General features: G+C 47.8%; 1 protein-coding gene and 1 long non-coding RNA gene across 3 annotated transcripts in view; one reads left to right on the plus strand and one right to left on the minus strand.

The window, feature by feature from the left end:
• The first annotated feature begins 7,655 nt into the window (after positions 1 to 7,655).
• LOC118603954 lies at positions 7,656 to 12,587 on the plus strand. The gene is made up of 2 exons (XR_004951501.1): positions 7,656 to 8,440; positions 10,748 to 12,587. It is a non-coding gene; the product is annotated as an uncharacterized LOC118603954 (long non-coding RNA).
• Positions 11,309 to 26,581, minus strand: part of LOC107514735 (solute carrier family 22 member 2) — a 29,301-nt gene continuing 14,028 nt past the window's right edge. Inside the window, exons 6-11 of one of the 2 annotated variants that reach the window (XM_016152736.2) lie at positions 25,389 to 25,495; positions 23,885 to 24,099; positions 22,930 to 23,038; positions 22,312 to 22,424; positions 19,229 to 19,328; positions 11,309 to 13,302 (exon numbers count right to left, since the gene is read on the minus strand). In XM_016152736.2, the coding sequence (XP_016008222.2) occupies positions 13,236 to 13,302; positions 19,229 to 19,328; positions 22,312 to 22,424; positions 22,930 to 23,038; positions 23,885 to 24,099; positions 25,389 to 25,495 (711 nt within the window). In that variant the 3' untranslated portion in view covers positions 11,309 to 13,235. The other variant, XM_016152737.2, reaches the window with a different exon arrangement.

A 26,581-nucleotide genomic window follows, 5' to 3' on the forward strand; every position in this document is an offset into this window, starting at 1 on the left:
GGGCTGCTGGCAGAGCTCGCGGGACCATCTCCCGCACATTCCGGCACCCCGATTTTAGTCTCTTATGCGTAATTGGCTAAAAAAAAAAAAAAAAATCAAGATTTCAAGAAGGGTGGTGGTGGCTAGGGGCCGAGGAAGAAGACGAATTCGGATTCAAGAAGTGTGGGGAAACGTGTTTGCCGAAGAGCCAAGGACCGCCAGAGACACCCGAGGCAACGTGAAGGACCCAGCGACCCCTGAGCACGGCTTCGGCATCGTACGGCAGGAATCACAGTCGGTGGGAATCCGCCGAGACTGTGGCGAGTCCACGGAAATCCTCAAGAGGAACAGAAAGTAGCAGCGGTGTGCAGAGGGAAAAGCGCACGTGTGTGCGTCGCGACGTTTACAGGACGTTCCGTCGATCGTTCGGCGTGGCCGACGCGCGTTCTTTATCTTTACTCGAGGTCGGATTGCGCCCAGCTCAGCCATCGCAGGCGAGAAGCGGGGGTCAGGACGGGTGAAGCGTGCTTAAAGCAGAGAACGCCGACGGTTTCGTCGTTTTAAGTGAACGAATGCTGGCCGCCTGGAGTTCACGTGATCTGGGGACCGAGGTCAAACCCTTTGTGGCCTCGACCCAAGGTGAAGACCGCAGGTTAGGAATAGAGGGTGCAGACCCGTTTGGCCGGCGTGGGAAGAGACGGCCTGTGAGGGGGCGGGGGGCTGGGGGGGGGGCGTCGCCCGGGTCGTGACCCCCAATGCCAGCACGCAGCTGCTGCTGTGGGCCCAACCGCCCAATGAGCCATGAAGTCGTGCCTTGGGCGGAAAGAGTCATGGAATTGTTCATCCTCTTGAAAGATTTTTAAAAAACGGTATTTCAAAATGACACGGCTTCTTAATTTGTACTAAAATATTGGATATCGCGAGCTTGCGTCTCCCTCCCTTATGCATCACACGCCTAACAGTAATTGTGGCCAAACTGTCGAAGGCGCCGAGAATCCCCGTCTGGAACGGTGAAAAGCTGAACTTCTTACCGTCCCCGCTTCCTGCTGCCACGGCGGGCAGCTCCGAGGCTGGCGTCGCAGGGGCCGGAGCGAGGTGAAGAGACCAGGACCCAGCCGAGGGCATGAGAAAGGCTGTCTGAGGGTCTGGGAAATGAAGCTGAAGGCCCCCTGTCAGTTGGAGTGTGGAGGTCCTGGAAGATTTCTCCTCTTCCAGTGTGGCCCCAGGGATCAGCTGCTCCTACCACACTTGCTATTGTCCGAAGCCACAGACAAACTCGACGCGCCTGGACCGGACCACGGTGCTCCAGGGGCAAGACCAAAGTTTGCTCTCTGAGGACAAGACAGACAGACTTCCAAGACAGATGATGCTCAGGGTGACCATCTCCCCTGCCCCGAAGGCTGATGTGAAGTCTTGTTCTAGGCAGGGTTTATTTTAAAAGACGGTCGTGTAATATTGGACCGCCCCGTGCCTGGGAAATGCTGGATAATTCTAACTTTAGGTGCAGAAATCCTGGTTAATTTAGTCAAAGTTGCATAGTTTCTGCCAGGACCTCTGTGAGAGCCACTGCAGAGAAGGACGAGGAATCACTAATTAATGGCATGTTAGAGAAAAATGGCACCTTTGATAATGAAAAAAAAAAATCAATACCAAGGACATACAGTGAATGAGTTAATGAACCATCTGAGGCTCGCGGATGATGGTCTCCTCATGGGGACAGTGAACAATGCTCTTGCCTGGGTTTTGTTGGGTCGTTAACAGGATTAATCCTCTTTGTCCGGCTGCAGAACCAGACCCCCGCCCCTTCCACTACCATCGTTTTATTTTGTCTTGCATAAATAAAGGTCGAAATTAAGGGACACTCTGCCTCAAGAAGTCTCTTACGTGTGTCCACCCATCGATCAATCCATCAATCCACCCGTCCACTGTTAATCTGGTTAGCAGTCACGAACGGGCCGTCTGCCGCGTGCCAGACGCAGGATTAGGTCCTGGGGTTCAGTGAGAGAAGAGGAGCCAGATATCTCGCCCACAGAGAACTTAAATTCTAGTTGGGGGAGATAGACCGAAAACAAATAAATGATTAAAGTAATGTCTGGAGGAAATAAAGCCACGCAGAAAGATTTGAATGGCCACCCCCTAGCCCCGGGGCTAATTTAGTTTACGTGGTTGTGTAATAATTTTCCATTTTCCTCAGACAGAGAATGTGAATACATTTATACTGCGGTGCCCAACACAGCCCTCCTTGTCTCTAGAACAGAGAAGCCTTTAACACTGACATGTGTTTGAGCTGAGATAGTGACATGTCGGTGTCTGACCTTGCAAAGTCATTTCCTGCTTAGGAAACTTAGAGACAGCGGGCTTGGCTTCCGAGATGTCCCAGAAAGAGCCAGGAGCTGGTGTCCCTTGAAGACCCAGGCCTTCCTGGGTCTTCCTGGCCTCCTAACCCAACACAGATAAAAGAAAAAAAACAACCTATGGTCTTGGCTGTGAGGAAACGTTTTTGTGCATTTTGTACCAACACAGGTTAATAAAGGCCCTTAACAGAGAGCCTTGGGGGTGGGTGGGGCACTGGGACCCTCTCTCCCGGTTAAGTCTGAGGATCCCAGCCAGGGGGCATGGGACATGGGGACATGGAGGATGCTTCCCGAGGGGAGGCGGGGAGCAGCCTCCCAGACAAGAGACAGACAATGTCATAGTTATGTATGACGGTCGATGCTCAGAGTCTAAATCATTTTTGCATGAGGATCATGGTAAAACACACATTTACACAAACAAGTACTGTAAAGTGAAATTAGGATGAACATGTCTGTGGCTTCTGTGGGTGTTAATAGGAAACTAAAGAATATTATGATCTCTTACATTTTTAAAAATAAAGGTCTCTGCCTTTCGTGGAGTACGTTTCTTGATCTTACAAAGTGATTCTGTACAAGGCTGATGGGCTATTAAAGGGAAAGGCCATTGCCTTGGTCACACAAAAATGTGTACGTCCAGAAACAGGAGCCCCTGTGGACTGCTGGTCAGAATGTAAAATACTACAGCTGCTGTGGAAAAATGGCAAGGCGAGTTCTCAAAAAATTAAAAATAGAAATACCACGTGATTCAGAAATTCCACTTCTGGGTTATACCCAAAAGAATTAAAAGCAATGTCTCGAAGAGATACTTATACAGCCATGCTCATAGCACCGTGAGCCACGGCAGCTCCAAACGGAAGTGACCGAAGTGCCTATTGATGGATGAACGGATAAACAAAATGTAGAGTATCCATAAAATTGAATATTATCCAGCTTTAAAAAGGAAGGGAATTCTGACATTTGTGGCAGCATCGATGGCCCTTGAGGATATTATGCTTAGTGAAATAAGCCGGTCACAAAAAGACAACCACTGTGTGATTCCACTTATGTGGGGTCCCTGGAGGAGTCACATTCATAAAGACAGGAAGTAGAATGGTGGCGGCCGGGGGCTGAGGCTGATGTTTGTTCTGCACGGTCTCTGTCACTCACTGAGGTGGAGGAGCTGTGTCCCGGTCATTATTTCAACCTAGAACTGTTAACTCCTACTTTAAAGTTTTCTCTTCTGCTACTACATAAATGCCATGATCTGGAAGTAGCATCTCCTTGCTTCGGGTCGAATCTCTATGCCTAATTCAGAACTTGCATGTAGTAGACGCTCAGTAAGTATTAGTCAAATAAACACTACTGCGAATATCAATAAAATGTCTACTTTGGTTTTACCTTGTAGAATTGACCACTTTTTTCTTGTGCATCGTGATTGGCAGAAGTTTCGCAATAAGACCTATAGACAACATTGAACGTGGTACTTCTAAAACCAGAAGCTCTTAGAATTATTCACGGCCAATCCCATTTAGCCGCTCTGGGTCCTGCCAGAATCCCCAGCAAGCATCTCTAGTCGGTTCTGATGATTTTTAAAGCGCTGGCCTTGCTGTGTTTCTTTTGGGCTTCCCAGGACCTAAACTACAGCAAACGAGCATTAACGTCCTTCCAGACGTTTTGTTAAAATATCCTTCTCCAAGTAGAGCTCAAACTTTGGATGGCAAGTCAGCTAAGGGGAAGTTGTCCTGGTTTAGATTGACCCCCAGAGGGCGCCACGAAGTCTAGGGTTGGCCGAAGGTTTGTATGTCAGGCAGAATTTGTGTTTCTCCCTGAGGATTTCATTCTGCTGCGGTTGCTGCTTCGTCTGATCCTGTTCTGATGACAGCTTACTCTTACAGCCACAGACTAGCCCTGAAATACATCAGGTATTTAAGGGAGTTTATTTTATAGTGGCTTTAACCTCAGAATCAGCTGTCAGACCACTTATCAGTTTAGTTACTCAACACTGGCCGTTTAAAACTTTGTCGGCTGATTAGTGCTGACTGTTTTATAGTTTCTGATGTTAGGGAGAAACATTTTTGCCCTTCTGTTTCGTCTCATTGACGTGGTTTAGGTTGCAAGTGATAGCTCCTTTTCATCCTAAATACTAAAACTTTTTTTTAAGTAGGCCTCCCCCACCCCTAAAAAAAGGAAAAAAGAAGATATGTAAAGCTAACCCCCATTTTCAAGTAATTATACCAGATTTTTATGATTATCATCTGGTTTGAATGGTAAAAAGAAATGGTCCATTTAATCACATCACTTTCCAATTTTTAAGGATTGCTGGGTCGACGGATTTAACATTGTTTCCTAATGTGTGGAAGGAGCTGGACTCTTCGATAACCAGAGAAACCCCAAGGATACCCACGTGCTTCTTTTCAGATAATCGTTTATTAAGTTACTATAGTTTATTTGCTTTCATAGAATAGTAACTTGTAAGATCTTTCCTTGGCTACTAACTGGCTTAATTAGTAATTAACTCGTATTTTATCTTGGTTAGGAAAGTACACTTTGCTACTTGCTACAATTACTGAATCAAATATGGTGAAGAAAGACTCAGAATTATGTGCAAATATACTTACATATAAGCTACAAAGTGTATAAGCTGAAAAATAGTTATTCAGGGATTTAAGACCCAAAGTGATGAATTGTAAGGGAAAGATAAATTTTGCAAATGATGGAAATATTGAATTAAAAGCCAAATCTTTTTTTTATTTAAGTGTGTTATATGTTTCTGAGCATAAATAAATGACATACAGGAAGACGTCCACTTCCGGCTGTTTGGAATAGAGAACTAGAAAAAGAACCACAGAATAAACCCAACGTAAGGAAAATGGAGATAAAGACAAGAGCAGAAAATAATAAAATATAAAACAGAAATGAAAAAAAACCTAGAGATGCATACATATGTGTGTGTTAGTGCTTGTGTTTGTGATAAAAATTGAAAACAAGAAAATTAAATAGACAAAATCTGGAGTAACTGTTGGTTTTGGTGTGCGGGGGATGGCCAGTGATGGGTTAAAGAAGGGGACCTTTATTGGTGAGCCCCATGTCACACGCATGTGGCTTTTGAGGCATTAGCTACGCCTGACGGTTATATATGTTTCAAATACACGCATTACAGAAAATGAGGAGAATGCCAAAATTACGAAGGAGGAAAGTAGAAATTATCCCTACCCTCAATGTTTCTCTCTCTTTGAACTATTTTGGATGAAACTGTTTCCTAAATGTCTTAGTTTGTTCTTGCTTTCTGAAAGAATACTTTTCATGTACTCGAAACCGTTTTTATGATTTCTGGCTATTTTGTGTACAAAAACTGTTGTATGTGCTCTAAGATACTGATGGCCTCGGGACCAGTGAGGGGCCCCTGGGTATTTGCTCCTTGATGAAGAGTCCCCAGGCTGCCGAGCACTTGGGTTTAGTTTCTAGTTTGTCTGTTTTCTGTTTAATTGTTATGGGATAGTCTCATTGCTATACTTTCCTAAAATTTCTTGTTTAAGCTCTGGCCCCGTATCTAATCAGTCGGGTCTTTCTCCCCCTCCCTAAGTCTCTCTCTCATCTTGCCTCTTCTCAGGGCCAGAAGCACTTGGCTGCTCTGTGCCTCCTGCCACAGAGGGTGGGGGGGTCTCCCAGCTCCGTGCCCACAGCACCGAGCACGCACCCCTGGCTGCACTCTGCCCATCTGCCTCCCACACCAGTGCCTCAGCCACACAGGGTGGCTCCCCCCAAACCTGCTTCCATCTCTGCATAAAACACACTTTCTCCTCTGTCCGCCTGGCAAATCCTCCCGAGCCCTAGGATGGTAGCTAAGTAGCAGCTCCCCAGGGAAACCTGTCCCCACTCAGCCAGCGGGACCCAGCTCTGATCTCGTGAGCCCGGGCACTTTCTCGTGGTTCCCGGGCACACTTTCCTCACGTGCACTTGTCACCTGCTTACGTCCTCTGTCCCCCTGCGACAACAAAGCCACAGCCATCCGAATGCCTAGGGCGAAGCTGGCATCGTTCCTCAACAGCCCATAACTGCTGAACGAGAAGGTCCCACCGGCTTTGGACACTGGCCAGGGGTCCGCGGGTAGCACGCTGCCGTTACAGGGGCCGGTGCCCACGCAGCTCACCACAGGACCAGTGATGTTCAGACTGTGGCTCCCGTAGGGCGTGAGCTCCTGGGACTTGCACACTGGGCTTTGCTCCTCCTGGTCGTTCTGCTTGACATGAAAATAGTCACTGAAGGGCTGATTTGGGGTCAAATGTCTTGCGACACTCCACACGCCCTCCCGAGACTGAGAGATGGTTTAGCGCATGTCTAAGCAAGACATGATGCTTCTCAAGATCTAAAGGGAGTGAGTGTTTCAGTCATCGGCAGTGCCGGCTACACGGAACCCTCAGGATCTCTAACTGGTGGCTCTGGGGCCTGGCGAGGCTTCTGCACTAGCCATTGGCGAGGCCACCTCGGCGGTGCTGAGGGCCGGTGCTTCCCGGGAGCCTCTGGGCGCACGAGGCGGGGGTGGAGGGACACGAAGGCACACCGCGCTGGGATGGGGCCGCCGTCGCCATGACACAGCCGGCTGGTTTCCAGGATGAAGGTCCTCGGCCCTCACCCGTCCCAGGACTCTGGGTCATAAAGCCCTTATCTTCTGATGAGAGGCCAGAGGGGAGGCTGCTTGGCATCCAAGGGCCCTGGATGAGCCGAGGGCCTGGGGAGGGAGGCGGGGCCGCCCGGGGCCAACAGCGGAAGGGGTTGGGGGAGGGGGGAGACTCCTTCTGCCCGGTCTCGTCCTCGTGCGCTTTATGCTTGAGAAAAGGCGTTTATGCTACAAGATTTGTTACATTCTAGGCCTGCCAGGAAGACAGAGGGCGAGGTGTTAAAAAGCAAAATTAACTGAGTGAACGTAAAGATCTAAATTTTCTTTAACGATGGCTAACCTAGCGAATAGAAAGGGGCTCCATGGAGCTGTGCGACCTGGAAGGCTTTACGCCGAAGGGGCAGGAAAAGGAAGGGTCTGACGAAGACTGGATCGAGTCGGGGATTATCATGCAGGTTCCCTCACTCCTGCGGACCAGGTACTTCCAGACTGACTGGAGAAAGGTCAGTCACTGTCCTGGGAGAGGCCGAAACTGCCCTTAAGTCTTAATTTGCTGATCTGGGGCTTAGTGCAAGTTCCTCCACTGTACGCTCGTTGTTTGTCTGTTTACTAGAGGGAGCGTTGGCATCACGCAAACCTGAAAACGGGGGCGGGGTGGAGGGGGGTGAGGGGGCGGCAGGGGGGATGAGGGGTGGAGTGGGCGGGAGGTCGTGGACCAGCCCATCTTCACTCCACATCTCCCTGCCCTGAAGACATCGTTGCCTGAGACATTTAAACGCAAACTTGATGAGCCCAAGACTGGTTTGTCTGATGACATCAGGTAGAATCCGACTGTTTTTTTAAAAAACAAAACACGGCTTTGCCAAGTCGCTTTTGAGTCCAGAACTGAGCGAGGGAGAGGCGGGGTCCCAGTCTCCGAGGCCTGGTCGGTCGCGGCCCTGGGCTTAGTCTGCAGGAGGGAAGAGTTTTGTTCTTGCTGTCAGGTCAGAGGAGTGTTTCGTACACATGGTCCTGCTCATGGAGGCTTGCCTCAGAGAAATTAAGAAAATCCTGTGCTTTGTTTAAAACATCAGCATTCGACTTGGGAGAAGCTCAGGACACCAGCATCTGCGTGACCCCCAGGATTGCTTCTCTGCCATGGCCACCTTTCTGAGTCGATTCGACTAGGCCCTGGGCTGCCAAGATTAACATTATTTCTGGGTGTGTTTGAGTGGCATTTGAATAGCTGGTCTCAGTCATGGAGAGTGCCCTCCCCCTGTGGCTGGGTGTCCACTGAGGGCCCACAGAGAACAGAAAGCAGAACTCAGGGTGGTTCCCTGCCTGCCACGCCCCCTTCCTGCCCGCCAGATGAGCTCGGCCATCTGTCTTCTCCTGCCCTTGGACTGAGGGGTACCCCTTCAGCTCCCCCAGTTCTCAGGCCTACAGACCTGCACTGAATGACACCCCTGGCTCTCCTGGGTCTCTAGCTTGCAGACAGCAGACTGTGGGACTTCTTGGCCTCCTTAACCATGTAAGCCCAAATTTTCTTTCCTGTGTATTTATCTCCGATTGGTTCTGATTCTCTAGAGAACCCTGACTGACCTTCCTTCCTCCTGTAAATGCAGCTGAAGAACCCTCAGCTCCTGCTGGGTGGCCACGTCCCTGTGTGCTCACCATCTGCATCCACTAGTTGAGTGACCGGCTGACCAAGCGTCAGCTAGCTTTGTTCCTGAGTCTGTTTTTTTTCTCGTGGAACTTGGCATTGCAATTACATAATTTGACGACATTATGTGCCCTGATGAAATACAAATGTAAAAATCAGTTACATTTACATTGTTGTTTAATTAATGTAAGTTAAATGCTTTCTTGATATTCAGTAAAAATGAATCACTAAAATGTTGTCTAAATGTGGGCAAGTCAGATGTAAAAACAAAATCGTACTGTAAAAATCTGGGATTTCGGATTCAGATTGTTTCTAAATGTTTTGAGTTTTGGAAACCACGATTGCAAAAAGCAACAACAAAAAAACCTCAACGCATTGTGAACGTGGTTTATGTATGTGTTGAGAAAAAAGGGGCCACATACCAAATCTGACAAACTCAGGGGGAGGCTTGCAGGGCGAGCCTTAAAAAAGAGACCGAAAGTAACCACGTTGGGTCGTCTGAATACAAAAACACCTAACTTAAAGCGGGTCATGGTGGGTAGTCATGTCCTAGGTGAGTCTTCACCTGAAGGAAGCCTGTCCATTGTCTTTCTGCATCTAAGGCAGCATATCTTTGACATGCCAGAGGGAAACAGCACAGGGACTTGGGCCTCGGGCCCACGGAATGACAGATGGCCGTGAGAAACACTCCCTCCCTGCGCCAAAGTGCAGGAGTCACTGATGATTATCTCCCAACCGCTTGCTGCTTCACAGACGCCAACACGGCTGTTCCGCACGGCCGGCCACCAGGGTCTGACCTTTATGTGACCTTCCTGGGGCGGCCACAAGGAGCAGGCCGCCATCTTGCCCTACGGCGCAGGCGCCAGCAGAGTTACCAGGTGACGTGGCTGGAGAAGGAGGCCCACCGCCTTCCAAAGCACCCACCTTCTCGGCAAACCCGCTGCGTCCCCGGCTTATGAAAACAGGCCAGACAGACCCGCAGAACCCCTCCTGTTGTCCCTGTTGTCCCCCGCACACTGTTTCTCTGCCGTGAATGTTAGTTGGTAACTGTCCTGTGCCCACCAACAGGAAAGAGCTATGCGTTTCTCTATTCGGTCTTTTGATCCAACCCCACTGATTTCCCTGCTTTGCTTTTTCCCACCCCTTCATCCGCCACCAGCGGATTTCGTGTAATAATGCTTGCATGAGGTGAGCCTGTCCAACATCTTTTTTTGCATCTAAGAACACAGATCTTAAATCCTAATGTACAAAGTTAGCTGCAAAACTGCCATTCTCCGGAGCTTTTTCTTAATCTTTTGGGATTTTCCTTCCCGGTAATGGTCGTCGCTTTGGCTCAGGCAAACTCATAAAATTTCTCTACAGGTTTGGACGTTTCTTCATTGATATAAGAAAGAGCACATAGAGCTCCTATAGGAGTATCGATATTTAAAGAAAAGATCTTCATCCCTCATTGAAGGCAAATAATTACATTTTTTGTTGTCTTGAGTTAACAAAATAATATTCTTTTTGACAAATGGGCCATCAGGGATCCTACGGAGCGTATTTAGAACAATTTGGATAGGGTGGCCTGCTGCCCTTCTGTTCCCAAGTCACCTCTCAGAGGCTGCTTGGCCAACCTCTTTTCCTCAACAGGTTGGTCTGGTGGGTTCACCACACCCTGAACACGCCCCAGGAGACATGTCTTCTTTTCAAATTGCCATCTTTTTTTATCTAGCTACTTGCTTGTTTACCTGCCAACAAAAAAACGGTGTTCGATTCTGGCACACAGAAAAAGAAAAGCTGATTTTAGGATGTTAATTGTACCGCCTTCTCTGAGCTCTTCTTCTTTTTTTTATTCCAATGCTCCTTCAGGTTTACAGAGGTGGAATTTTATTTCTCCCTTTGAGACATGCTGGAACAATAATGGGGGGTTGGTTCTTGGGGAGTACTAGCATCACCTCTTAAGGTAACTATGTAAGATGAGTCATTAGAAGTGTTCAAACAAAGGAAGATTATTATTTTTTTTCCAAAAAAGGAAGCGAGGGGCTGTTATTTATTTATTTATTTATTTATTTATTTATTTATTTATTTATTTTTTGTACTTTTGTTTTTTTGCCAAAGAGGTTCAGGGGGTAGGGAGGTTCGAGATTTTCAGGTTCTTTGGCACCCATCCAGTGTCTCCATTCCAATTCTCAGAGTCTACGCCTTCCCACCCATTGTGTTACTTTCATTGAAGAGACGTGTGTAGGCTGAGAATTCAACCTATGATGTAATTTGTAACCCATAGACTCAAGATTCGAGTCTGCTTTTCCATGGCGTCGGCCTCCACAAAACTCAAGATGTCTTTTAAGACCGTTATAGAGAGCTCTCAACTTCTCTGGCAACGGTAATTTTATCTTCTTTTTGTGATTTCTCCAGTAGAGTCAGAAGCTGCTAGCCTACCCTAGAGCTTTTGCGGGCCCAATTCCTACTGTACTGATCAAATTTAACAGTCCCTTGGCCTCCCAAAGTCTTGCTTTGGATAGGCACTTCCTTTCGGGGACTTGTAATATAATTTAAGTGACTATTTTGCCACTGCATGCCATGGAACATTCCACTTTTCCCCGACAATAATGCCATTAATATGTTAACCCTGATAACATCATTTAACAAACCACATAGTCCCATATTTGGACATTTATTCCCTGGGTGTGGTCTACTCATGGTTTCAAGTAGAACATTAATCCATGTTTAGTCAGCAAAACACAAACCACTGTAGGCATTTAAGTCAGAGGCAATTTAATAGAGTCGCCCGTTTACAAACTTCTTGGTAGAGCAAAGGGAGAAAGATGTGCTAGAGGAGAAGAGAATGTTAACACCAGACCAGGAGGAAGCCATTGCTCCTGGCTGGCGCCTGAGAGTCTGTTCTTGCCATGAAGTTGACGAGGCACTTCTGCTCTCTAGCCTCCGGTAGAACTGCCCCAGTGCCATTGAGCAGGGACTGGGGGCCTCCATCCCCCTGCTTTGGGCAGCCAGATTTCTTCATGACATAGGCTCCCGCCTTCCTATCTGGCCAGTGCCACCCACTGGTAGAGGCTTATAGGAAGCCAGGTGGCACAAGGCTGGGGACATGTAGTTTGCAGGTTCCAACTTCTGATATTACATAAGAGATTATAGAAGGAAAACTGTGTGCTTTTCCTCAAGATATCAAAAGATGCGCTTCTTCCAAATGAGGGAGAAAACTAAGAATGAGGACGACCGGGGATCTGAGAGACAGGGAATTCCACGCGAGAAAGAGGCACTGGAAGTGTTTAGTAAGGTGGGTATCAAAGAGCCCAGGGCGACAGCTGTGTATCAGGCTAGAGGCCGGCCAGGCCACACTGGAGCAGACGGGTGGCCGGCTCCAGGTGGGAGGTGTCTCCGGGAGAAGGAGTAGGAAGCAATCTGATGAGTTTGAATGCATTAATAGGTGATTAATTGTTCTCTCAGAGAGCTAGGGGGAAATTAATGATGAATTCATAGTAAATAAATCAATAAAAACCAAGGTTCATGAAAAATAGAACGTGGAAGGTGGGAAGTGCAATCATAGTATACTATGTGGCTCAGCTCTTAGTGATAGTTCCATGGCCACAGAATGCGAATGTTGACTATTTCATCTAATAAAAATGTGATAAAACAAAGTTTGAAGGGAAGATGGGAGTTGCATGTTGGGACGAGGGGAGAGGCGGGAACTAAATCTTCATCCTTTATATTAAAAAGTCAGTAGGTTATATTTAAAACTAAAAGAAACATAAAGAAATGTCAATATAAAGCAAGTTATTTAGATATATGAAGATAAATCTCAGGGGTAAAAATAGCTAAAATAGTTGAAACTTATCTCCGAGGAGTTGGTAGAGGTAGAATAGGGTAAGAAACTTTGTTTTTCATTATAGGTCTTGTACTATGGAGCTTTAAAAAATCTATTTATTATATTACTTTGGTAAAATATTAACATGATATTTTTAAATTTACAAATTTAGAGAAATTTTTGAGAAATGAAACATTATCACCTATGATTTAATAATGCCAACTTAAACAATGTCTTTTTATTAAACTCTTCTCAAGATTTTTTATGGAAAGCACATATCTGTCCTTATCCAATCTAAATAGAAGACAGTGATTACTCGGTTTGTATTCCAGATTATTGTATTTTAGTTTCCCCTAAAGCCTAAATCAGTTGATAATCAATGTATTTTACATTTTCTTCACATATGATATTGAAAGGACTGTCTGAAGTTCTTACCATACATTCTGGACAGGTTAATATTGCTTTAGATTTTTTATTTCTTTAAGAAACAGGCTCTCTGTTCCCAATTTTATTCCTTTTTAGATCTTTTTTGTTTGTTGTTTTCCCTGGCCCACGATTCCCCTATGTGTTTTGGTTTGTTATTGTTGTGGAGATGGAAATAAAATAAAGAAAAACAAAGATAGAAAAAATACCAGAAAACTAATGACTATTGTCCAAAGAAAGCTGAGGATAGAGGAAGCTGGAGGGGCTTGCATAATCTGGTCCGACTGGTAGATTCTATACAGTAAAACAACTAATTCCATTTGGTCATAGTCTAGGTTACTAAGGTTCAAAGAGACATAAGGTTGAATTGTATGGGATTTGTGATGAAAGTAGAAATCTCTGATTGTGACCCTGTATTAGCAAATTAGGTCTCTCCTAGTTCAGTGGAATGTCTAGTTTCTTGACTTGGAGGTAAATCATCTTTTCTTTGTTTTTTCTTGGTCTGCGATAATAAAACAAAAATGGAGAAGGGAGAAAGAAATTGTGAAAAGTTTAAAAATCAAAGTAAAGTAAATAATAAATAAGTAGATCAACAAATGAGTATAAGCTTTGTCCAGGACGAGTCTCGCAATGGGCTTTGAGTGGGGATTCACAGAAAGAAAGAGCTAGGCGAACAACTAGTGTGGTTGGAGTGGCTCCCAAATCTCTCTTCTGGGACCGAGACGAGCCAAAGCTCCTTGTTTAAGGTGTGCCGTCCTTACCTGTAACAAAGAATATGGGAAATGTCTAAATTTAATCAGTTGAAAACGAAGGTTGCAAAATCCAGACACCGTTATCAGCAGTTCTCCAAAGAGAATTTGAGAAATTATTTTGACCAAAAGTCCAGTTACTTCCAACAGCTGGACAAGTGAAAAATCAATTAAAAAATTTTTTGAATTCAAGTTTTCTCCACCATCTTGTCTTTATGAATATCAGCATGCTGCTGATGCTCATAGGAATGCTGCTTTCTTTATTTTGTTGTCCCCAGACATGCTCTCTTGACATGTTCTTATTAACAGTAGTCTTGAGATCGGGTGTGGGGCTGCTCCTGGGTCCCCAAGGTCCTCGCAGAAATCCCCTCGCCTGGAGGTACTTAGTCTTCCTTCAGTTTCTGGACCAGTTTGAGATATGGAGAGTAGAAGAAGCTTATCTGAATTACCCAGTGGCGCCGGAGTCCTCTCGGACGGCAGGGAGAGGGGCCCAAGCAAGTCTACTGAGCCCCCAGGGTCTTCGCACCGATGAGAGCAACAGGGGCAGCAGCAGCAGCAACAACAGTAGGAGAAACAGCAACAGCAATAGCAGCAGCGGCAAGGACAACGGTGACAGCAGCAGCAACAGTAACAACAGCAGCAACAACAGTGACAACAGCAGCAACAACAGTAACAGAAGCAACAGCAATAGCAGTAACAGCATCAATGAAAGCAAAAAGAGGAGCAGCAACAGCAGCAGCAGCAGCAACAGTGGCAACAACAACAGCAAAAATGGCAACAGCGGGAACAACAACGGCAGCAACAAGAACAACAGCGACAATAGCGGCAGCAACGACAAAAGCAACAATAATAACAACAAAAATAGCAGCAGCAGCAACAACAATAACAACAGCAGGAACAACAATAATAGTAACAGCAGCAGCAGCAGCAACAATAGTAACAGAAGCAACAGCAAGAACAGTAACAGTGTCAACGAAAGCAAAAACAGGAGCCGCAACAACAGCTGTGACAGCAGTGACAGCAACAACGACAGCAACGACAATAGCGACAGCGGGAACAACAATAACAACAATGACAGCAGCAGCGGCAGCAACAACAGCAAAAACGGCAACAGCGGGAATAACAACGGCAACAAGAACAATGGTGGGAACAACAGTGACAATGGCAGCAGCAACGATGACAATAGTAACAGCAGCAGCAGCAACAACAGTAACAGAAGCAACAGCAATAGCAGTAACAGCGTCAACGAAAGCAAAAAGAGGACCAGCAGCAGCAGCAGCAGCAGCAGCAGCAGTGGCAGCAACAACAGCAAAAACGGCAACAGCGGGAACAACAACGGCAGCAACAAGAACAACAGTGGGAACAACAACAGCAACAGCAACAATGACAGTGACAACAGTAGCAACAACAGCAGTGACGGCAGCAACGGCAGCAACAATAACAACGGCAGGAACAATGACAATAGTAACAGCAGCAGCAGCAGCAACAACAATGGCGGCAGCAGCAACAACAGCAACAACAATGATGACAACCGCGGGAACAACAATCACAGCAGCAGCAACAGCAGCAATAAAAACAGGAGCCGCGTCAACGGCAGCAGCGACAACAACAATAGCCACAATGAAAGTTGGAACAACAACGGCAACAGCAACGATGACAGTGACGACAGCAGCAACAACAGCAACGATAACAGCAACAGCAGCAGCACCAGCAACAGTGACAACAACAACGGCAAAAATGGCAACAGCAGGAACAACAATGGCAGCAACAACAGTAGCAGGAACAGTGACAGCGGCAGGAACAGCGACAGCGGCAGGAACAGCGACAGTAACAACAGGGGCAGCGTCAACAACGGCAGCGACAGCAATAGCAACAGCGGGAACAACGATCACAGCAGTGACAGCAGCAATAGCAACAACAGCAGCAGCAACAGTAGGAGGAGCAACAACGGCAGCAATGGCAGTGACGAAAACAACAGTAGCAGCAGCACCAGCAAAAACGGCAACAGCGGGATCAACAACGGCAGCAACAAGAACAACGGCGGGAATAACAGCGACAATGGCAGCAGCAACGATGACAATAGTAACAGCAGCAGCAGCAACAACAGTAACAGAAGCAACAGCAATAGCAGTAACAGCGTCAACGAAAGCAAAAAGAGGAGCAGCAACAGCAGCAGCAGCAACAGTGACAACAACAACAGCAAAAATGGCAACAGCGGGAACAACAACGGCAGCAACAGTAGCAGGAACAGTGACAGCAGCAACAACAGGGGCAGCGTCAACAATAGCAACAGCGGGAACAACAATCACAGCAACAGCAACAATGACAGTGACAACAGCAGCAGCAACAGTGACAACAACAACGGCAAAAACGGCAACAGCGGGAACAACAATCACAGCAACAGCAACAATGACAGTGACAACAGCAGCAGCAACAGTGACAACAACAATGGCAAAAACGGCAACAGCGGGAACAACAATCACAGCAGTGACAGCAGCAGCAACAGTAGCGACGGCGACCGCAGTGGCAACGACAGCAGCAGCAGCAACAAAAACAACAGTAGCGCAACAAGCGGAACCGCGACAGCAGCCACCTGGACCGACCGGTAACTGGGCACGGCCCGGTCGTCCCACTGGTGAACCCCGCCCTCTGAGGCGGGACGTGCACATGGGCCTGGACTCCGGTTGCCAGGACCAGAACCTTGACTCTGTCTCTTCCTGGCCGTGTGACTTTGGACAAGTCCTTCGATCTCTTGCCTTGTCTTGTTTCCGTTGTCAAAGGATGTTAATAATGACGCCTGTTCCCGAGGGTCGTGGCCGCGGTTGTAAACGAGGTTGTGCAGGAGAAAGGCTGGGGAGGCGCTGCTTGAAAGCACTTCATAAGTATCAGCTGCTGTTACCCAAGTTCGCAGACAAGGAAGCAGGTCGAAGAGATGAAATGAAGTGTGCTTGAGTCCAAAAGCTCTTTTTGTAATCCGGGCCGGCTTGGCGCCCTGGGCGGTGGGGAGGGGCTTCCTGCCTGACCCCGTTCTCACTGCTCTCCCTGGGGGTGTGACCCTCGGCTGGGGTGGGCTCTGCATTCCGCATACCTGGCGGTCTCGGCGGTGCCAGGTGCAGTCTGCCCCCCGTTCCCGGGCATCTGTGTCTCGTGCGGGCTGTCCCTCAGCCCTCTCTGCGCGTGGACCCTTTCTTTATCCAGCCGGGCCTCGGCCCTCATGCTCACACTCACTCTCTCTCTCTGCAATGCCCTGAGCTTTCCACAGGCCTGGCTGTCTCCTAGCTTTGAAAAGTCAACTGGGCCCAGTAATACAGGAAACGGAACAGTGAAAATCCTCATAGAAGTATTTGTAGATCACATCAAATAGAAAGAATGTAAAGTAGCAGAATTCATTTAAAAAATATCTCTCAATCCTACTTTAAACAAGCCTGTTGAAAATTAAAAACTCTCAGAAGTTGAGGTGTGCGTGTACGTGGCTGAGCACCCCTTCCCTGTCTCAAAATACACAGAACATATTTTAAAATTTGATTTCCAATGAACCATCTGGGTACCTATTCTACAGAATAGCTATGAAAAATTTTATGACCTTTACTGAGTGCCAGGCTCCTATGTGCATGACCCCATTTGGTCATTACGAACATTCGAGCAGCAGGAACTGTCGTCTGCGCTGGCACATGGAGACCCTGAGGCTGGGAGGAGGCGAGGCCCCCAGACAGGAAAAGCGGGGGCCTGACTGCGAGGCTGCAGCCGCTGCCCCTCCAGCCCCCTCACACTGCCTTCTGTTGCTGGAGCTGGCCGGGAGCAGCCTGGAGGAGCCTCGGCGAGCTGGGCAAGGAGCTCCGCATTCACCCCTCAGCTGCCCGGTGAGCAGCTGCTCTGTGTGTGCCAGGGACCGTGCTAAGCTCTGGGATGTGACAGTAAATGGGACACGGTGTCTTCTAGAGGATGTGCTTGTGTGCATGGCGGAAAGGCTGACCTAGACCAAGGACCCTAAACTCAAATGTCTACACGTGCCAGGCAGAAAACATAACTGTGCTCCGCACGAGAGAACCCGGCGGGCCCCCTGCAGCGGACATGCCCGTGAGACAGCAGAGCCGCCGCTCGGCCCTTGCAAATTGTCAACAAGAAGAAATGCTTTGTCCGTGTTACCCAACTTTCTGCCTTTTTAAATTATTATTATTTTTTATAAACAGATCCTGGAAATCTAGATTATGTGGAATTTCCCACTTTTAAAACTGCCACGAAAGCCAAGCAAAGCAGTTGAGGGCCTGGGGTCCTGCAGGCTGCCAGTGTGTGCCCTCCGGCCGAAACCGAAGGCGTCTTCCAGCTCTAAGCTTCGAGTTCCAGGAAAAGCCTCAGGCCGCAGAGAGGCCTCTGCAGCAGCATTCACCCAGGGACTGAGTGCGTTAACATTTGGTAAAACGGATAACACGCAGCTCAGTTCACGGCACCAGTGGGCCGAAAATGGAGGGTGGATAAATTAAATAAAAATGTCTAAGCACGCTGCACACACAAAGGGGCGGGGCGTGTGTCACATGTGATCCTCTTTATTGAGGATTTTTGCTTACTTTTTGAAGAGGTTCATACGGTTCAAAATTCAGAAAGTACAAAAAAGTATGCACTGAAAAGCCTCCCTCCGATAATCACCCAGTTTTCGGGTTCTTCATACCCTCCCAGAAACACAAGTAAATATACGTATGTATATATATTTAATACATATATATATATTTTTTTCACTTTTTCTCCACCAGTGGTGGAATTGATACCTTACTTTGCATTTTTTTTCATTAATAGTATGTCTTGGAGAACTTCCCCGATCAGTGCATATAAAACCGTCTCTTTCTTTTCTAATGGCTGTGTGGTATTTCATTGAGTGACATACCATAATTTATGTAACTAGTCTTCCAATCAATGGGCATTTAGGTTGTTTCCAGTCTTCCGTTACACAAACAATCTGCCGTAAAAGATAATTTTGTACGTATGCCACGTACATTCCTAGGAGTGTGGAATTGCTAGGCAAAAGGAAATGCACGGTTGTGATTTTTGTACTATTGTCATGCTGCCGGCTACAGAGGTTTCCAATCTGTGCCCCTACTCAGTGTTTCCGTCCTAACACATACGCTAGCCAGCTGTTTGACCTTCAACGACCCGGAGGACGTTAGTGCAGAACTCTTTTGTACTTCCTTTATTACAAAGAGGGTGGAGCACGTTTACATACATTTAAGAGCTGTTTTTATTTCCACTGAATTATCTGTTCTCATCCTTCGTTCATTGTTTTTTCTTATGGATTTGTTACAGCTCTTTCGATATTGGGGATATTAACTCCTTGTAGAGAAGCAAATATTTTCTCTATGTTTGCTATTAAGCTTATGGTAGTTTTTTAATGCGGAATTTTAAATTTTTATAAAGGCAAATTTATTGATTTCTTTTTTCACGAGTTCTGGATTTTTGGCCATATTTACAAAGAACTTCCCCACTATGAAAACATAAAGGTATTTTTTTTTAAAATAGCATCTTCATTATTTTACTGTTTCTCTTTTTGTACTCAAGTCTGATTTTGATCAAATTGATCTCAGTGTGTGGCGTGAGGTATAGATTCAACCTGACCTTTCCTCCCAACCGGCCACAGAGTTGGCCCCGCACGGGAATGGGGTAACTCATTTAGGAACTTAGGCGCCCTACCTCTGCATGTTCTCGACCTCGTCGATGGTCTCAGGCAAAGTCTTCCCTTTGGTCTCCGGCAGCAGCAACACCAGTCCTCCAGCTACCAAGCCAACCACAGCTGAAAGACCAACAGGTGTAAACCGCGTTAGGAACAGGAACATTCAGGCTCCGTAACTAGAGCTCCCCTTACTTCTTAAAATAATTTTTTTTTGGCGTGTGCGATTTCTTATACTTATGAATTTCTTGCCATCTGCTGGCCCTATTCTCCATCATAAATATTTTGCCAATCCCAAACTCCGTTGGATTACAATTCCTTATAGGGAAATGAAATACTTCACATTTTGAGTCGAAGCTATTCTAGGCTAGAGGGCACCGTCACACTGTTAAGATAGTTTCGAGTTAGGAAAGAACTCTGAAAAAAAAAAAATGTCAACTCTAAGAAAAGAAAGCACATAACCCTGAGAATACAAAGCACTCAGTGATGAAAATGGGCCAGGAACTTGGGTCATTATTGATAAACAAAAGTAACGAATCACATATTACTCCATAGCAGCATTAAAAAGCATAGCCAGGACTTGGAATTTGAATATAGATGTTCAGTAAATTCCTGTTCTTTTTTTTTTCTTTGTCTCCAGCTCTAAAATTTTGCATATGCTGGGGGGGAGGTGAGGGAGGAGGGTAAGAGTAAATATTATAGTGTTTTTGTTTCTCTAAACTCTCGTTAAAGTTTTGGGATGTTAAGGTTACATTTTTATGTTGTTTTATATATATATATATATACATATATATATACATATGTGTGTGTGTGTGTGTGTGTGTGTGTGTGTGTGTATATATATATATATAAAAAACAGAGTGCAGGTGGGATGCAGGTTCTTCACTAGTTCTGGAGTTTCAGAAAAATGCACCCTGGACTCCATTTTTGTGCTCTTAAAAGATGACAGAAACAGAGGCCACAGAGTGCGGTGGCCACAGCTCTGGGTGCCTGGTCCCAGTTCAGACACCTGCTCAACTGGTCTTAGGTGCCCTGGGACGTTCTGCTGACTCCCCGAGGCTCCAGGCTCCCCTACATAAAGTGGGGTGAAATGCGTTTCTGTTCGTTAAAGTGCTTAGAATATGGCGTGAGCTAAATAGCCAACCTCTCGAAACCTCTCCAAACCCCTGAAGATGTGCTTGGTTGTAACTCGTTCCAACAGTAAACACATTCCAGCTGGCGCGGGCTCGCTAAAGTGAGCGAATTCTGAAGAGAACACAATGGACTATTCACACGATCGCCCCTCACCCCTTCGGCATCTTACATCTGCAAAGACGCGCCAATTAACTGGGACTTCCCTGCTTGCTTACTCAGCTCCCTTGCCGGTTGGCGCCTGGATTCTCTGGCTTCTGGCTATCTCAAGACCACAATTAGCACACCACGATTGTGCAGAAAAGAAAGGGAAAGAAGTGAAAATGTAAAACGATTACTTTTGCTTCCTATTAGCTACTCAGATTAAAGGTCGGTGAGGGAAGATGAAACTAGCAGCAAAAATAAAGTGGGGACTTGTCACAGAGATGCCTTGAAATGCCGAAATGCAGTTAAAATCCTTTGTCTTTTCCGGGGGAAGGCGAAGGCTGAGGGAGGGTCAGCAGCGGTCCCTCTGCGTCCGGACTCTGCGTGGTTTTGGTAAGTGGTACTTAGAGACACCCGAGGTACGTGTTCTCCACCCGGGGATGTCCCACTGACCCGCTGGACCCTCTCTGCCCACCTAAGGAGGTGGCGGAGGTGGAGGCATCTCCGCCTCCCTCCCTGGAAAGATGGAGGCCAGAGGGTGTGATGGCACGTCCCCAAGACGGAACGGGGGCCCTGGGGACAGGTCCCTCAGCCGGCGTTGGGGGGAAGGAGGGTCTGGGGTGTGTCTGTCCCATAAGCAGAGCCAGCCGTTTGTGACCCCCTCATGGTCATCTCAGGATAAAGAGCTCGTGTCCTGCCAGCTTCCCCCACGTTGCTGTGCGGCTGGACTGCGGAGGAATTCACTGGGCCTGGGTTTGAGGCGGAGTCCTATCAACGGTCTAGAACATTCACTGGCAGATCTACAGCAGTGGAAAACTTCCCCTCGCGAATCTCTTGAGAAGAGGCATGGGCAGAGAGACTTGTGTGTGACCACGTGCAGCGTGAGGACAAAAGCATGGTGGCACTTCCCTGGTGGGCACCTGAGAAGACCCCCGCCTCCGCCCAAATTAAGTGAGTGTCGTATGCCCATGGGGAAAAACATCACATTTTTGTCAAATTAAAACGGGCTCAGAATGGGTCTAAAAGGAGCCGGGAATGGGTGCATTGAGGCGTTCCAGCTAACGCGAATCGGTGAGCGTCGCGTGTGAGAATCTGGAACCGCGTGTAAGGGGCACGTGGGCACAATCTGTCCCCTAGCCCGTAGCCGTGGGAAGAGGCATGAAGCACCCCGGTTCTGGGTCCCCTTTCACAGTCCGCAGACTTCACCGTCAGCACACGCCTCTGTGCTCATTAATTGCTGCTAATGAGATTTGTCCCCATCACTTCCCACCCTCCAGGCCGGTCAGGGAGGGGCGGGCTCTGCCCTGCACAGCCCAGCATGTCAGAAAGGAAGTGCCGATCCAGTTCTCCTTAGATCTGATCACCCCAGGACTCCGAGGACGTGGGGCGCACGCCCACACAGCCTTCCCGTTATGCTAATGCCTCTGCTTCCCCTGGGTTTGAAATTGCCCTTTGCGAAACTTTAACTGCCTTTCTTTAAAGCTTTGGAGTAAAGTTTGCATTTTCCCACATCTGGATTTAGAGGAGGCAGAAAGAAGGCTTTTTGACAGGGAGACCCACGGAGGGTGGGAATCAGTGAGGACAGGCTTAGGAACCTTTTCCATCCCGCTCTTTCCTGACTCTGTACCTCCACGGGCCTGAGTCCTAATGGGTTCTCATTCTTGAGCATTAGTAGCTACCGATGGTATTAACTAATGCTAGCATTACTCACGCTACTAATTACTGGTTGTATTTAGTAGTTACTGACAGGCATGATGCCTATTTTGAGGTAGAACAATGGAGGTCCCTAGAAAAATAGGTTTTCGTTCAGACATCGCTTGGGGGTCCTTACCGAAAACCACCAGGGGGAGCTCGTGCCAGATGTCGGTGAGCCGGTAGACCAGGAATGGCACGATGATGCCGCCGACGTCACACATCGAGGAGCAGACGAGGACGCCGAGGTTCCTGAAACGCAGAGACGGAGGTGCCTTTCTCCCTCATCACAGCACGGTGGGCACACCCAAATTAGCGCCTCCCCGCCCCAAGTCATTAATGTCCGAACCGAAAGGAGCCGTCCACATGGTTCCAACACACGCGCGTGACATTTGGTCCATCGTTTCATTCACAGTCTGTTGCATTTGTCCTATAGTAACGTCTCTAAGGTTTTTAACTTGGAGCCATTTTTCACTTTCCGCTTTTATCACCTGCTTCCCCGTTTCTAGGGTCCCGTTTGCGTCGGTCATTCCGTAATCAATCCCTCCCCTGCGATTCAATATCTCCCACGGTCACCACCGGGCGCCTCCCACCCTGTGAGTGCCAGACGTGGCCTGGCCACCGCCTTTAGGGGGGTCTCATCCTCTCTCGCCCCGTGTTTTGGAGAGTGAGGTGCCCTCTGCTGGCGCCCGTGGTAGTTCTAGCCAAGACGCTCGCATCCCCGCCGCCCTGCTCGTGTCGAGGGAAACGCACTCACCTGATGAATGTGGGGTACAGCTCCGCGTTGACCAGGCAAACCATTTCGTAGGCTACCGTAACCCCCATTCTGCCCAAGCACGCGACTGTAAGTTGCAGCCAGTGCAGGTCTGTGGGGAAAACACGCCGCTTACACGTGCCGCGCGGTGTCCTGGGGGCGGGGGGGAGGGGGGACTTTTACGGGGCATGGCCACATGCCAGAATGGGACAAGAAAGCAAAAATGATTCTTCCGCAGCCTCAAGACAACGTCTGCAAATTATCCACGCCTGTTTGTTTTAACTTGAATTCAGTTCTAATACTCTCCTAACTTAAGGCCTCGGCCATCAGTGACACCAGAATTATACCAGTTTCCAAGGCCAGGCCAGCTCTAGTCTATAGAGGTCACCTAAAAGAAATAGCAAAAATCTGGGCATATTCTAAATAACCGCGAATAACCAAAGGAGTCCAACAAGGCTCTGTGTTGCTAATAGGATTCTGTTATATAGGATTTTGCTCCCCTGTATTGAGAAAGTATTTTAAAAAGAAAGGAAGGAACTGAGTAATTGTGCGTTGTTGGCGTTCACTTAAGTGTTCTCATTTATTCTCCGGGATGATGTAGGGGGGCCAGGTGAGATGCCTAAGTAATGTCTGGGAAGAGCTAGAATTAGGCTGTAACTCTGGGCCTTCTCTACCCCGAAGCATGCTCCCTGCTCTGGGCCAGCTGATTGCCTGGAGCGTGGGTTCACCTTACACCAGAGAACAAGCCAGTGTCATTATGTTACATCAGGCAACCGCAGGGTTGATTGTTCTTAAAGGCAGGTGGCCATGTGGGTTTGTCAGGGAGGTCACAGGTCTCTTGTTCATTCTTTCCAAACGGATCCCCATGACAACGTATATGGCCTTCTTGCGCAAGGGCTGTGAGACCCCTCTTCTCAGGGTCTCAGCAAACAAGGACCCAGCTTGGCCCGACACTTACCCTTGGGGGTAAACACCGAGGCTAAACAGGCCGCCCCAGCCACGATGTTTGCTGCAGCCCACGGGTAGCGGCGACCGATGCGGTCAACGGTGAGGATGATGATGAGGGCGGCTGGGAACTCGACCAGGGCAGAGTAGAAGAAATCCAGGTAGATGTTGCTCCCCGCGAGGCCCATGTGCATGATGAGGCCCTGGTAGAGAACCGAGCTCGTGAACCTGAGAAGCGGAGAGCTCAGGTCAGGCGGGGGGCCGAGAGCAAGGCGCCCAGCGTGGGGCGGCCTCCGGGGAGACGGGGATGATCGTGGGTCACCTCCCTTGGTGATTTTCCTATTGCTATCCCTTCCATTTTACTGCTTTTCCACCATCTGACCCCAGAATCAGGAGAGGGGAAGAAATAAGAGACCATTCCCGGGCCAAGTTGGAAAGCAAAAAGAAACGTCTTATTAGGGTGATTTACTTAGTAAAATTATAACAGGGTATTAGTGACTGTTAATTATTTCTCTGTGCTCTCCTAATGCAATCGAGATCCAAGGCTTGATTCCCTAATTCCAGTTTTAGGAAACCAGAGGGCCCAATGGGTATAGCCTCTCTCCTTGATGATTTATCTTCTGCCATGATACGAATCACATTTTGACAATGTTTCTAGTTTGGTGGACGGAAAGCGTTCATTGTCTGGAATGGAAAAGGTGAGCATAATTGGCAAGAGTCACAATGTTCCAGAAAAGGATAGAAGGAAAATGAGGCCGGATTCCACGGGTGCATTTTCCATGCGAGGTTGCTAAGTTAATTGCTGATGAGCTTGGCATTTGTCGGGGACTACAGATCTTCGTTTGGCTGGTGGGAGCCACCCCAGCGCCAGTGAAAGCACAGCATGCCTCATGGAAGAGGCTGGACGCAGAGCTGGGCTCAAAGATCAGAGTGACCTCAGCCGGTGGACGCGTCCAGCTTAGCTTACTCCACTGTGGAGCTGGTGGATTATTCTCATGCTTTATTCTTGTTCAAAAGTTATTATTATTTTTTTTCCAGGTAGAAAAGAAGAAATAAGGCCCTTTCCTGGCCAATCCCATTCAATCAGGAGAGATGTACACCCACCAGCAATTGATCTAACCAATAGTCCTTAATTTTGGTTATATGTTGGAATCACCTGGAGAATTTTTTAAAATATTGATTCCTGGGCCCTCCCCTCAACTCCTTTAACAGCATCCTTGGTGGGGAGGGGGTCTGGCTTTGGTGTTTTAAAATCTCCCAGGTGATTCCAAGATGAAGCCAAGGTCGAGAATGTCCTGACCGTTGCTATGGGACCAGAAGCTGATTGCAACATGTGTCTGAGAAAAGTAATATTAGGAAAACCTGCTGTACATGAGCCGACCTTGCTGTCTACACCAAGGGCAATACGGGAACGAGGCTACGCCCCAAGGCATTCTTAACTCTCATCCCCTCCCTTAATGTGGACGGCTGGGGTCCAAAGAACTTGGAAGGATTTCAAAGTGAAAAATACCCCTTACCAGTTGTACATCAAGATCAAAGTGTGTTTCCTTATCTGTGGGGTTCTGACCAAGTCAAGAAATGAAGGGTTCAGCTTCTCCCCGACTTCCTCATCAGGTTGGAGGCTCTAAGAGTGGAAACAATGGGAATGGCTTTTTACATTTCGTGACGGCGTCCCCAAGTCCCACAGGGAATGGCAATGGCACCTTCCCCCTGCTGAGCGCTCACACTGTGCCCGGGACACCCCCAAGCTTGTTTGATCCTTACGACTGTCTGAGAGGTTAGGTCCTTTGTTTTCTACCCCATGTCACAGAAGAGGAAGATGGAGCCCAGCGGGGAGTCAGGTAACTCAGGCGCATCCACGCGGGGAGACTACCCAGGTGAAGCGCAGTGGGGTAAATCGAGGCCCGCGTAACAGTGTGCGAAAGACTGAGGACCTGGGGAAGACCCCCTGGCAGGGCCAGTGATGACCAGACTTGTCCCCGTCATGTGAGCTCTGGCTTCTGACGAGACAATGGCACACGGGGGCTTTGTCCCCTGACCGAGCTCTACATGGATTGAAAACCTAAGAACTGGCGCTATTCCAGCGATTACTGGAAAGAGAATGCGTCTTCCAAACACCCAGAAACCAAAGGGGAAGGGAAGGAAAAGGGCTCTGAGCCCCGAATCCGCTTTCTAAATGTCATGTGACAGCTCGAGCCCTCACAGGTTGCCTATCTTAGCCCCTCGCTCAGAAATGATTCACTCCTTTTTGGGCGTAATTTCCTAATGACGTTTTCTCTTTTTCAGCCCCTGTCAGATACAGAGGTTTAAATCAGAGGGGGTGAGCTCTACTAAAGGCAAAATGCTGAATCCCTCGGTAATGTGTTCTCTTCAAGAAAGCAGGGAGTCGCTTAAAACATCTTGGAAAAACTTCTATCCAAATTTTTAAAAATTCTCAGAAATTATGGTGCTTGCAAATCTGTTTTAGTGACCAGGGACTCTTCCCTCCGGGGAAAGCCTCCTTCTCTGAGGATGCTGATGGGCACAGGTAAGCGAGACACCAGGTACTGAGGCCTGTGTGGCCAGCACGGTCTCGAGTTGCAACAGAGAGAAGCTCCTCACTTGATTTTTCGATGACTTTTGGTTTCCTTTTAGTTTTATTAAAGTTTTCCACCCAATTTAAACATTCGACCAGGGAACCTGCAGTCTGGGTACGACGGAAGCCTGCCGT

Source organism: Rousettus aegyptiacus, unplaced genomic scaffold (assembly GCF_014176215.1).
Source record: "Rousettus aegyptiacus isolate mRouAeg1 unplaced genomic scaffold, mRouAeg1.p scaffold_m13_p_1, whole genome shotgun sequence".
Taxonomy (NCBI): domain Eukaryota; kingdom Metazoa; phylum Chordata; class Mammalia; order Chiroptera; family Pteropodidae; genus Rousettus; species Rousettus aegyptiacus.